The 14354-nt window shown below is 38.4% G+C and overlaps 1 protein-coding gene and 1 gene segment (V, D, J or C); both read left to right on the top strand.

The window, feature by feature from the left end:
- Positions 1–3893: 3893 nt before the first annotated feature.
- The window catches only part of LOC139633056 (M1-specific T cell receptor beta chain-like), a 29695-nt gene continuing 19234 nt past the window's right edge, over positions 3894–14354 (top strand). Inside the window, exons 1-2 of the mRNA XM_071498452.1 lie at positions 3894–4425; positions 4757–5046. Of these exons, the coding sequence (XP_071354553.1) occupies positions 4335–4425; positions 4757–5046 (381 nt within the window). The 5' untranslated portion in view covers positions 3894–4334. The remainder of the gene's footprint in view (positions 4426–4756; positions 5047–14354) is intronic.
- On the top strand, positions 10037–12715 carry LOC139633323 (T cell receptor beta variable 16-like). The segment is given in 3 exon segments: positions 10037–10616; positions 10816–11193; positions 12177–12715. Coding segments are annotated over 3 exon segments (522 nt in total).

Below are 14354 nucleotides of genomic sequence, written 5' to 3'. Positions count from 1 at the left end.
ATATGAAAGCGGCTTCAGTAAAGACAAGTTTCCAGCAACAAAGAACAATACTGAGACTGGATCTTTGACTGTGGAGAAGCTGTTGCTTGGGGACAGTGGAGTGTATTTTTGTGCTGTGAGTCAACACAGTGATACAGGTGACTTAGACAGCTGCACAAATACCCGACTGTGTGTCATGGTGAATAGAAGTCAGCAATCCCTTTAATGAACTGTAGAGGGAACTTTACACAAATTGTTACAATTCTCTTTAGACCAAAAGGAACTAAATATTAACCCTTGACTTTTAATGCTTTGGTTTACATTTTATTTGATTTTTTTTTTCTGTGTAACTCTGCATTATGACTATTATGCTAACTTATTCCTCCCTATGCACAAGAAACTGTCTTAAAAAGATTCAAATTAAAACAATAGCAAATAAGCAGGGATCCCACTTACAACTGTAATTTTTGAGAAATGAGGAAACATAATTCCATTTTATTTTCATCATATTACAGTTCTGTTGTTGTATCCTCTTTTTTGTTTGAGAGTTTCACTTGCATGACTTCTTTCTACAATACAAATTAAATTAATGCTTTACTTTAATTCATGTGTCAAGATTCATTCTTTTTAAATGTGTGTAAACTTGCATCTTGTATTTTAATGGTTTTGTTCATTTTCCTGCTTCACTGTTTGTTGTCTACATGTATTTCAGACTGAATTTTACTTAACATTGAAAAAATGAAGTTGGTCTTCTCTTACATGTTCTTATTTAAGGCCCAACCCTGTGACAGGCTCAACAACTATAAGTGCCTAAATATTGAAAATGAAACATGATAATCTATAAACCACCATCACTTCTGTGTATAATGCCAAAGAAAGTGAATAGCACCTGGAATCAACCACAGTCAAGAACGCTCTGCCATTATCCTCCACTGCTTTCAACACATTACAAATCATCAAACTGACCTCCTCCATTTGACAGTGTTACTGATCTGACTATAAGGGGACCTCAAGGGCCCCTTTTAACCCCATCTGTACTTATAGCCCATCTGCATTTGACTGACAGTTTCGGTTTTTATACAGCAGCTAACAAGAGCAGAGATCGTAACACTCTGCTGAGACACACCTACCTGCAACTCTTCATAGCTCAGTAACCACACTGACAGATTATATATGAGAATAAGTTTTGGAACATGGACATTATCAAACAGAGTCTCCTCAGCTTGTTGGTATTTGTGCTCTGGATAAAAGGTGAAGTAGTAAGATCAGCAACTTTATTTCAGCCATCAGAAGCTGACAAGAGCTTTGAAATAGTCTCATGGATGAAAGATTAAATGTTGACTTATGGGAATGTTTACTCTCGCACACACAGGTCTGACTGATGGAAGTGATGTCCATCAGACTTCAACACTGTGGGGGAAAAAGGGGGCCAATGCAACAATAGAATGCAGCCACACCAAGGGTGCTGGCTACTTCCAGATGTACTGGTACAGACAGCTGCCTGGACAAACAATGAAACTAGTTGTGTTCACAACAGTCAGCCAAGATCATGACTTTGGAGGTTTCAGCAGAGAGAAGTTTTCAGCCACTAAGCCTAATGATCAGAATGGGACATTCACAGTGAAGAATCTGGTGACTGAAGATAATGGCTTGTATTTTTGCGCTGTGAGTCAACACAGTGACACAGACACATGTGAAAGATGAACAAAAACCTCAGTGCAATCTTGGCACAACTGTTACAAGTATCTCCTACTGTAGGGGGACGTCAAGTACCACAGATTCTCCCAGTTACATCATGTAGGTTTTGATATAAGAGCCAACAGGATCACAGAACATCACAGCTATGACACACCTACTTACACATTTTTAGATCTCTAACTATGCTAACAGTTATATTAGACCAGTTGCAGTCTCTGAGGTCCAAATGAATGGTTCTTGTAAAACATGGTATGCGAAGCTTTTTAAAACTGTTCTCTGGGTAAAAGGTAAGATTTCAAGAACACATCTGATATAAGATTTACATGTAAGATTTATTCAAGAGTGCATCTGTCACAAGCTAACATACAGCATGTCAAAACAACGATCGTTTTTGCACCATTTTGTAGTGTAATAAACCATGTTTATGTATGACAAAGGTTACAAAAGGAAAACATCCAAGCTGTGTTTAAGACACAGGCCAACACTGGACAGCCACTAAGTCTAAGTTACATATGCTTTCTCATGCTATAAATTAAAGATCTAAATATTGTTACTAAGCAGAAGTGCTTAGTTCATGCCGATAAGTCAGTATCTTCTATATATCTATGTAGTAAAACATGCATAAGGTATGGATGCATTTTTTTTATTTTTTTTATTCCATAACTGATTGGAGCTCTCACAAAATGCTTTTAGCACTATAAACAACACATTATGATTTAGACTGTGTATTTTGAGTTAAAAATGTAACACACTCAAAATAACAAACTGATTGGACTTTAAAAAACAAATACACTGCTTCTTCTATTAAAACCCAACTGCAAAATTCAGACTTAAGAGTTGGACTTGCAACAAACAAATATAAGATACTCCACTGTAATGCTATACCAGGGTTTCAGTGTTCATTTCAGATGTGTGTTATTTTGTTTCCATTCATAAGGTAGTAGTACCATATGTCTGTAATGTGTAGTGGCAGTCCAGGAAGAGGATGATGCATTATGACACCACCCACCTAAAAAAAGTCTTCCTGATGGGACAGAGGTGTGAATAAACAGAGGCGTGAATATTCAGTAGAACAGCACGTACACTGATGAAAACACAGTATCAATAAGAAGGATGTTCTTAAAGTCAGTCCTGAAACACAACAAGATGACCATTGTTTTCTTCATAAGCTTTAATATCCTACTGGTTTCAGGTAATGTAAGAAAATGTTTGGGGTTTTTTTCAGATTAATCTAAGACTCCTGTTGAGCCCATTCTTTTAGTTTTACATCTATGAAGGTTTACCATCATCAGGTTTACCATCATCCATGACTGTGTGTTGTGTGGTTTTTCTACAGGTTCCTCACTCAGTGACCAAGTCCACCAGAGTCCAGCTGATATCATCAACAATGTAACAGGAACAGCCAAAATCAGCTGTTCACACAGTATCAACAGCTATGATCAAATCCTCTGGTACCAGCAATCAAAGAATAAAAAACTGCAGCTCCTGGGATACATGTATTCAGACAAAGCATATCCAGAGCAAGGACTGAATGTCACAATGGATGGCAGTGCAGATAAAGGCAAGACCTGCACGTTAACAATTAAAGGACTCAGTCTAAGCAGCAGTGCAGTGTACTTCTGTGCTGCTCGTTACCACAGTGCTACATATCACTGCTCCTCAGTACAAAAACCTGCACATCACAGTTTTTATCTCCATATTACAGCTCACAGCCTGTGCAGCTGTGTTCCTTCCTCTCATTAGGTGTCAGTATATCATTACTCAGACCTTTATACTGAACCAGTGGTGTATAGTGGCAGTTGACATGATGGCTATAATGTGAAGAAGAGGAAACACTACAACACCACCCACCTGCAGAGATCATATCTGTTTGGCTGATGGTTGGAAATAATCAGTATAACTGCTGATACCCTGAAGAAAACAATGATTCGTAGGAACAAAGTTTAAACAAAAACTCAAGAACACAAAATGGTTGTCCTATTTTTGTTTTTCCTAAGCAACGCTATTCTGGTTTCAGGCAATGTCATCAAAATTATTTTGAGAACATTTTTAAAAAAGTATAGATTTACATGTGCACAGCCAGCCTTCCGTACTGCTGCTATTTCAGCTGTTACTACATTTTCTAACGTTTTCTGTTACTCTTTATTCTTTCCTCGTGTTGTGTTTTCAGTTGAGTGTTTAAGCTCATGTTGTATTTTGTTTGACACTTTGATACTTTCAATCACCTGTTCACACAATGATCAGAATTACAACCAAATCCTCTGGTACAAACAGTCAAACAGACAACTACAGTTCCTGGGACACATGTTAGGAACCAATGGAAACCCTGAGACTGGACTGGATGTAAAGATAGAGGGGGGTGCAAATAAAGGCGACACATGTACATTAACAGTTAATGGACTCAGTCTAAGCAGCAGTGCAGTGTACTTCTGTGCTGCTAGTTACCACAGTGCCACACATCACTGCTCCTCAGTACAAAAACCTGTTTTCATCTCAGTATTACAGCTCACAGCCCCTAAACACCTGGAACAAGCCATCCTAACTAATGTTGCTCTTTCTTCTGATTAAAATCACAGATTATAATGGGAGGTCCTTTCTGTGGACCAATGCTGTTGACACACACCTCCCATTATAAAAAGCAGCCTTAGACATTCAGTATGTCTGCTGTGGCTGCCTCACATCTCATCAGAATCATTATGATGGCTCCAATACTCATTATATTTGCAGTCTCGTCTCTGTGGCTTCAAGGTACAAGAACAAAAAATTTATTTTTCCTCAGTGTGAGAGAGTGTATGGTTTATTGTTATTTTGTGAATTTAAGATGGAAATATGCTGATGGAGTCTCCTATGTAATGTTTTAATGTTGTAATGTTTTAATCTTTTCAAATGTCTACATGTGATACACAGAGCAAATTACTGTAAATTCAAAAATATTCAGTGCAGGAAAATAAAAATTCAAGGGTTAAAAACATTTAAATATTATGCAACATAAATGAATAAAAATCTAATTTGTTGGAATGAACTTTTTCCCCCAAAAGGAAAACAAATCATGTTTGAATGTTGTATTTTCTCCACACAGTTCACTGCCAGGATGTGACCCAATACCCAGATATCAGCTGGAATTACGTGTCCAAATCTGCAGAGATGAACTGCAGCCACAACAAAGATGCTAGTCATAGCCAGATGTACTGGTACAGGCAGCGTCCAGGGGAGACCATGACCCTCATTGTCTACACACGTAGTGGGGTGCAGCCAGACTATGGGGGGTCCTCTCAAGACAAATATTCAGCTATCAAAGAGAACATAGAGAGCGGGGCTCTTACTGTGAAAAACTTGCAGCTGGAGGACAGTGGTGTGTATTTTTGTGCCGTCAGCAAACACAGTGATGTGAGAAGTTTGAGCAGCTGAACAAAAACTGCTTGCCAATAAATTTGGTCTCTTAGAAGCCAAATTTTGATGTTTACATCTTTCCAGTAGGTGGAGCTAGAAATACAAAAACTAATCTGTTACCGCCATCTATAATTTTGAACTAAAACTTGAACATGCCCCTCCCAACCAGCTGCTCCTGATTTGACAGGATGCACAATAAGAGTGTTGTTTAACAACCACCCTTTTCAGTTCCATACTCAGTCTGCTCAATGTCAGACATCAGTTGATTTCTGTTGCTAAAGTTGAGAGTCGATGTGATCTGATGTCAGAGTCTAGCAACTTAAATCCTTGGAACTGTAAGACACAGATTGGCATGTTATCTTAATACTTGTGAGCAAATGTTTTTTGTTGTGTTATGTTGAGGAAGCCAAAATGATATGTTTTCTCTTCTCCAGTTGTCTTGCAGGTAATAACTTATTCAAATACAATTAGTCCCTATGAATGTGAAAATGGTTCTAATTTTAAATAAATTCTTCTTTCTTTTTACAGGTCTTTGTCTGGGTCTTGAGGTCCGTCAGTCTCCCTCTGACCTCATCACACAACATGATGGAAAACTGCAGATTTTCTGCAGCCATGATAAAACTGACTACAGGATGATGTTCTGGTACCAGCGCTCACCTGGAGACACAGCTATGAAACTTATGGGATATTTGAACTTCAAAGCTGTCAATATGGAAGAGTCATTTAAGAATGACTTTAATATCTCTGGGGATTTGGGTGGGGATAAGGCAAAGAATGGCTCTCTCATATTCAAACATCTAGCACAAGAGCACAGTGCAGTTTATTACTGTGCAGCCAGCAAAGCACGCTGACAAAAATTCCTGCTCAACTTAACAAAAACCCTGCACAATCTTTTATCATCAGTGGTCTTGAATAAGACACACAATAAACTGCTCCCAGACACCTGCTCTTGTGGTTGTATTTTAGTTTGATGCAATCACATCATTAGCTAATGTAACTGTGTTTCTATTTCTGTTCTGTTCTCTAAAATATAACAATATCTGTCACAAAAAAATCCAACCTCTTTGAGGGGGAATCAGGTGAAAATAAAGAGCATATATATAGAACTCAGTTTGAAATGCAACTAAATAAAGCCACGCCTTCTTCCTGCATCACTTAAATGTGAGAAACCACTAAGAACAGACACCCTGTCATCAATGAACTGATGCTGTATTACATCCATGACACTGAGATTTCTACATGATGATTCGATCTTTTTTGCTCACAACTGCTTCACTGTAAAGTAAGGCACCTCATTTAAATTTCAATTAAATCTTATATTAATAATCTGTCAAACTCTGTTTACAACAGGTATTTCTCTGTTAAATTAAATTTTGTCATAATTAGTGTATGTACTCTTGAGTTACGGCCAAAAGTTTTTGTGAGATCACAGTGACTTTGACTCACAAGGATATATCATGTTATTTCACTATCAAAGCAGTGTGTTAATGTTTCTCTCAGATAAGTCACACAAATGTCTGATCTGTTCTGTATGAATCACAATTAAAGCACTTAACAGCAGAGAGCAGTGTTTGACAAAAAGATAGTTATAAGCTCCTCCCTCCTCATTACGCATTCACAATCAAGGCTGATTTCCCAGCAACATATTAGTTTTCAACTTTTTCATTCATCTGCATTTCTCCAAGTCACAGTTCAGATTTGAACCACTACTAACAGTAAGGCTAGATGAGGGTTTTCTGTATCCATTTAAAAAAATGTTAAAATTTTTTGTCATTTTGCTTTTTTTTCTGTTTTTGCTCACAGGTAAGTAATGAGTTGTGTATAATTTCTCATGACACTAACAGGATCTTTCTTATTACCCTCAGTCTTCCTTTATGTCCTCTAGATATTGTGTTATCATCGCTTGTGATCCAACAATTACCAGCAAATCTTCTAATAAAAGCTGGACGTGAAGAGACTCATCTTGAATGTTACCACGGAGACAACAACTATCCCTACATGCTTTGGTACCGGTACAAGTCAGCAGCAGGAGGCCAAAGGGCAATGGACCTCATCGGACTGCTTCATTATGAAAAACCAAACCTTGAGAAGAACTTTGAAGTACATTTCAATATAACAGGCCATTCAAAGAGCAAAGCCCGACTTGTAATCTCCAACATAAACACAGCTGACACTGCAGAGTACTTCTGTGCAGCGAGTCAGCACAGTGTTTCAACTCCTCTGGCTCCTTTACAAAAAGCTGGTGGCCTATAGTTTCAAACACGCACCTGTATCAACGTAAAACCACTTGATACACAAGTGACATTTTTATTTGAGTGGCAAACATCTGTTTTCACACAGAAGCATATTTCAGCTGCTGTAGATTTTTCCCTCCCTGCTCTGGGAGGACAAACAAGGTCATGCATGATACATGTCCCTGAATCACATTCAGACATATGAATAGAAGAGGAATTTAATATAATTTAATGGGGCATAGTTTATAACTCCATCAAGTCTGCAGTTATGAATATTAACATCATTGGTGGGAGATTTCTGAGGTTTCATAAACATGTGACAGTCCTGCAAGCTGCTGCACTCATCTGAAGGTGCTATCAGCTATTGTTTTGTAACTGAAAAGTCATGGCCCTACCTCACACAGCCTTTACTTATTGATTGCACGTACAGTATTTTTTTACACCAACAGGGGGAGACATACTGAAACCAAGATTAGGATGGTTTTTATAAACTGAACTTCTAAACCACATAATGAGAGCAACAAGAGGATTGCTCACAAAATCACAATGTATCTCCTCCCCCCTACCTTGATCCCATAATGTCTGTTCAGTCTGTCAGTCAATGCAGAGACAGGAAAGTAATAGACATCATGATCAGAACCCTCAGCAGGATCACTGTGCTGCTTCTCTGGCTTTCCCGTAGGTTTGAATTCAAACTGTTCACTAAAAGTTACATTTTTGTCCTCATCTGTTTTATTAATGTTTTTTCTCCTTCAACACAGGTTGTTCACTGAACTCTCAAGTCCATCAGGATCCATCATCAATAGTAGGAGGTCCTCATGGTTCGGAAATAATCAGCTGCAGCCATTCAGTCAGTTCATACACTACAATATTGTGGTACCAGCAGCCAACGGGTGACTCTGCCCTTAAGCTCATTGGATATATTCTATATACTAACCCAACCTTTGAGAAGCAATTCGAACAGCATTTCAATGTGACAGGAGATGGCTCAAAAAAATCTCAGCTTCATGTGCTAAAACTCAGACAGCCAGAAGACAGTGGCATGTATTACTGCGCAGCTAGTAAGCACAGCAGCTCAGTTACCTTCTTGCCTCTACAAAAACCCTCTCTGATAATCCACCACACAAATTCACACTGAAGAAGAGCACACCTGTATGTAACTACCACTTGAAGCAGGAAATCACCACTGATATCAGCATTAAAATGTCTCTTCCTGTGTTAACCCACACACTAGGATAGGAAGTTTATTTTCATCACTGAAGTTATTTGTTGCATATTCTTTTCCACAGTGCTATTAAAAAATAGTGTTCTTCAGAATCCCACTGCCAAGATCAAACATTGAGGAGAAGTTATCCTCATAAACTGCATTCAAACACGAATTTTGATATGATCCAATGGTACAAACAGTCAGCTAGAAAAAATTACATGGTTTTAGCTGGCTATGCATCCAAAGACAATTATAATGTGAGCGGAATAGGACCGGGATATGTCTTCATATTCCAAAGTTAAGTCAATCAGAGGACAGGTTCACCACAGATCTTTTGCTCATTGTATCTGATCTTTATACTGACCTAGTGATGTGTGCTGGTACCTGGCATAATGAGAACGATGACAAACTGAGGATAGATTATGACACTGCCCACCTACAGTGCTCAGGTTTATTTTGTTGACAAGGTTTACTCAAAGAGGAGGTAAATAAATCAGTATTACCACTGACAGAGAATATCTTCCATAGCAACAGTAAAATGATTACCAAACAAAACCACCACCAACACCACAAAAGACAAAAGACAACATGAACATCTTATTACTAAGCATTGCAATTTATGCTGTGCTAGTTTCAGGTAATATGACATTTTTAACAGCATATTTTACCATATTATTTGTGTACAACCAGGAGCATACATGCTGATATTTTAGCTGTAACTGAATATCTTATTATCTCATTATATTGCTGGATTTATCAGTGGTCATTCTTACATCATATTTTGTGCTTTGTCTTACATTTATGGTGGATGTTTCAGTCACAATTTGGCATCAACAACATGAAAGCATGGATCCATCCTGCCTTGTATCAACAGTTCAGGCTGGTGGTGGTGTAATTGTGTTGGGGATATTTTCTTGACACACTTTAGGCCCCTTAGTGCCACCAGAGCATCGTTTAAACACCACAGCCTACCTGAGTATTGTGGCTGACCATATCACTCCCTTTATGCCCACAGTGTACCCATCTACTGATGGCTGCTTCCAGCAGGATAACGCGCCCTGTCAAAAAAATCGAATCATCTCAAACTGGTTTAAGACTGTACTCAAATGGCCCACACAGTCACTAGATCTCAATCAGAACTAGGGCAGTTCTGAAGGCAAAAGGGGGTCCAACCCAGTACTATCAAGGTGTATCTCATAAAGTGGCCGGTGAGTGTCTCATTATCTTGAAATCTCCTCTAGAGCACTTCATAAATGCATGATTTAAACCTTTGATGCATAAAATCCCACCAATATGATGATTCTAGTTCCTGAAGCATTTGTTCGTATTAAAACATTCTTGTTTAATGTATATTCATTAGTGATTTCTATTGGAACAATTTGAAATTTCCATGCAAAAAGGAGGAAATCACTTCTTTTGCCCACTCCTGTTCCCTCCACTCCACATACAAAGACATAAAACATCTCACCTACAACACACACGCACCCAGGAGTCTTCCAGATGTGTGTGGAGTGTGTTATCTGTGAGAGGGAGACAGCAGAGAAATGAAACGTCAAAGTGAATTTCATGCCGGCAGCCTAGAAATAATAACATGACCGTTTTTACTTATTGTTTGCAATATAGTCATTGTTGTTTTGCTTCTTTTCAAAAGGGAAACGAGGGACGAGCTGATTTTAATGTTTAGAAGTGGAGGTACCACCATGAAACCTCCCACTTTCAAAGATTTCTTCCCGCTTTTCTGATTGGAGCGTTTCCTCAGATAAGGAGGTGATAAGATATCTCAGTGTTACAGCTCACAGCCCCTTGCACCTGTATTCCTTCTTTTCAGAAGGTGGCGGTATATCTTCAGTCAGACCTTTATACTGTGATAGTAGTGTGTAGTGGTAGCTGTCATGATGAGAATGATGACTAGCTGAGGATAAACCTCGACACCGCCCAACTACAGTGCTCCAATTTGTTTTGCTGACAGGGTTTACTCAAAGGGGAGGTTGGAAATAAATCAGTATAATCGCTGATAAACAGAGAATATCTTTCATAGCAACAACTAAAATAACCAAACATGAACATCTTACTGCTAAGCATTGTATTTAACACTGTCCTGGTTTCAGGTAATGTCATCAATGTTTTAAGACATTTTAACAAACATCTTTTACCATTTTAACTGTGTGAAACCAGGAATATACAGTACTGCTATTTTAGCTGTAACTGAATTACATTACATTTTACCTGAATACATTGGTAAAATTACCGGTGGTCATTCTTACATCATATTTTGTGCTTTGTCTTACGTGTATGTCTTCTCAACAGATTCCTCTCTCGGTGCCCAAGTCCACCAGACTCCAGCTGACATTTTCAACAAACCAGGAGAAAAAGCCACAATCCGTTGTTCACACAGTGTTCAGAGCTACAACCAAATCCTTTGGTACAAGCAATTAAAGAACAAACAGATGCAGCTCCTTGGATATGTATATTTGACTGGTATAAATCCTGAAGCTGGAGTGAAAGTGACAATGGAAGGGAGTGCAAGTAAAGGCCAGAACTGCACATTAACAATTGAACCGCTCAACCTGAACAGCAGTGCAGTGTACTTCTGTGCTGCTTGTTACCACAGTGCTACATATCACTGCTCCTCAGTACAAAAACCTCTGTACCTCTCTGTATTGCAGCTCACAGCCTGTTGCACCTGTATTAACCCATTCTGACCAACGTTGGTCTTCACTCTAAACCAGATCAGAGACTTTGATGGGAGGTTCCTTACATGCAGCTATGAAAAACTTATATATTTCAGATCCACTTAATGAGTGTCAATGGTGTTGAATATAGCTCAAAATGTCAAAGTATTAATCTTCGTAATATTGTAAATAAGCTTTAAAGGCAGGACTGACCATCTGTCTGAATTCACATACTACATGAGCTTTATTAATTAATCAATACAGGTTTTACTTGTGCAGAATAAACATTTACTTTAACAAGCATCACCAGTTATTTTGCAAAAATTCAGGTTGCTGACATTTGACATGGTTGCAGCATGATATATGCTCTGAAATGTAGATTTTGAAATGAAAGAAGCTGAAACTTTTTCTCCAAGACTTGAGAAAAATACAAGGTTTTATGTCATTAAAATCTAATTCATTTGGTAGCACTTTCTATGGGTATATTTGTGTGTGGTTTTGCTGATGCTTTTTCCACAAGTTTATCACTTGATGACAAAGTCCACATGACTCCAGCTGATATGCACAACAAACCAGCAGAAAACAAAATCAACTGTTAGATAGATGAGAGTGCAGATAAAGACAGTTGAAAGAAACATTCTAAATGGCAGTGCCACATATCACTACTCCTCCTAGGGTGAGATTTTAATGGGAGGTTACCTCTGTGGAGCAATTCAGTATTTAACATCTCTCAGATTTTCATCATGTTTTCTGCGGCTGCGTCTCATGTTAACAGCATCACTATGAAGACTCAAGTTCTCATCACATTTGTATTCTCATCTCTGGTGCCTCAAGGTACAAGAATACAGATTTGAATTTATTTCCTCACAGTGTAAGAGATTTTCATTTTAATTTGGAAAATGTATTTATTGACGTGGCAGCAGAGAACCTCCATAATACCCAGACAGAGTAAAACATTTAATATAAATATTCAGTAATCAAAGATAACATAGAGAGGGGCTCTTACTGTGACAAACCTGCATCTTGAGGACAGTGGTGTGTATTTTTGTGCTGTCGGCAAACACAGTGATGTGGTAAGTATTAGCAGCTGAACAAAAACTTTGGCGTGTGTTTTGACTTTTAGATCTTCCAGTAGGTGGCATTAAGGCTCAAGAAATACACTTCAGCTTAACACACACAGAGCTATAAAATATGATGTAGCTGATGCAGAATTGATAAGAGGACTTTAATAGTCTACAGCAAACAGAGCTATTGAGGGTTCTGTGTTCATTCAGACAGGAAGTCAACATGCCAGCATTATTCATTTTATTTTGGTTCATTGGTAATCACGTTCACCCTTCAGGAATACCACTTGAACTGATGACTGATTATAAATGATTGATTGATGAATAATTAAATGCATTGATTATTGATTCTCTCTTTTTCTAGGTTTGCCTGGGTCTTGAGGTCCATCAGTCTCCCGCTGATTTCATCACACAACCTGGTGAACGAGTGCAGATTTTCTGCAGCCATGATAAAACTGACTACAGGCTCATGTACTGGTACCAAAGTGTCACAATTGAAGAGCCATATAAAAAACATTTCAATATCACTGGAGATTTGGGTGGAGATGCTGCAAAGAATGGCTCTCTTAAAGTCCAGATAAGTGGACTTGAGCACAGTGCTGTTTACTACTGTGCAGCCAGGTATGCACAATGACTCTAGTTTCTTTCCCCTTTATACAAAAACTACTAACCCTTATCACAATTTATGGTTTTAAATTAGACCTCAAACAGACCCCTCCCATTCAGCTGCATTTTCTTTGAAGCATTCATCTTTGCCAGCTTATGTACAATGCAGCCTCTTTATCACTTTCTTTTCCTCTTGAAAGTCCAGCATCAGTTTAATCTCCATCGCTAAACAGTACCACAGTCACTGTGACATGAGACATCTCAGCAGCTTACATCTGCAAAACTCTTGTTGTATGTATTCTGACATATCATGTAAGGGTTTTGAACAATTCCTTTATTTTTAGGAGGAAAACAAAATTACGAATGTTGCTAAAAGAATTTGCCCCGATCTGTGCTGAAAAGTGCTGAAAGTGAAGAACGGTTCTGTTTCTAGTGGATCTAAAAGAGTTCGAGCACAGCCCAATGTACTAATTCGCAGCTCGATATGCACATTGAGGAAGATCTCCTTTGAACAACACAAAAACTAAAAGCCATCTGGTTTTGAGTAAAGTCTTGGAAAGACCTTCACCAGCCAGCTCAAGTCAAGGTCTCTCACATGCAATTTCTGCATCATTTCCATATATGTCTGCTGGGTTTTGTCATATTCAGTCCAGTCATATAGCATGAGTAGTCTCACAAACATCATCACCTTTTTACAGAGAATTAAATCTCCATGCAACGAAGAATCAAAATTACTTAAGGTTTTTTTAGTCTCTTGTCATCTTAAAGGCAATGTGGCCTTTTCTCTGAATCAACAGGTTTGTACTTTTGTACTTTGTATTCTCAATGTCTAATAATGCTCAGCCAATGTTTGCATTGATGCAGAATCTGGGCTATCTGGAAGATCCTGGAAGCACTGCATCAGACGAACCAATCTTCGTCCTGGACAACACACCTAGCGTGCCCTCTGCTGTTGCAGCACCTCTCGCTAGCATATACAGACATGTTTCAATGATATGAAACTGAATACATGCAAACATGGATCACTGGCTAAAACGTAACTGTACATCATCTTAAGTGGAACCCACTCAGAAAAAAAACAAAGAAACCCAAAAGGACTAGCATAAACAGCTGTGCCAGTGGTGTTAATGTTAACATTAATCCTCAGGATCCTCAGAGAGGTAATGGTAATGTTACTAATGTGAAGTAGCAGTCCACAGACAAGTTTCAGGTTAACTAGCTGAGAATATATTCACAGCTTGAACTAAACAACAGTGAAATTAGCTGCTCAATTTGTAAAAAGTATATATTTTGTCAGTGCTGCATTTATCACAACACTTTCTGCTTGCCTGTCAACTGTCTACTTATTTGTAACTAAATTAGTGCATCAGTACACAAGGTAACCTGTCAGTCAACACCAAAATTTCAGCTAGATGACAATCATTATGTGCGGCCATACCTGAATGTTGCTGAGAGGTCAGTCTCTATATGGTTATGTAGTAACCACAATGAAGCAGAAACCAAA

The sequence above is a fragment of the Trachinotus anak genome, unplaced genomic scaffold (genome assembly GCF_046630095.1).
Source record: "Trachinotus anak isolate AG129_WGS33_773 ecotype Australia unplaced genomic scaffold, CSIRO_AGI_Tana_v1 ptg000015l, whole genome shotgun sequence".
NCBI classification, from domain to species: Eukaryota; Metazoa; Chordata; class Actinopteri; order Carangiformes; family Carangidae; genus Trachinotus; species Trachinotus anak.
The sequence above is the reverse complement of the archived record's forward strand: the minus strand, read 5'-3'. Positions and strand labels throughout refer to the sequence as shown.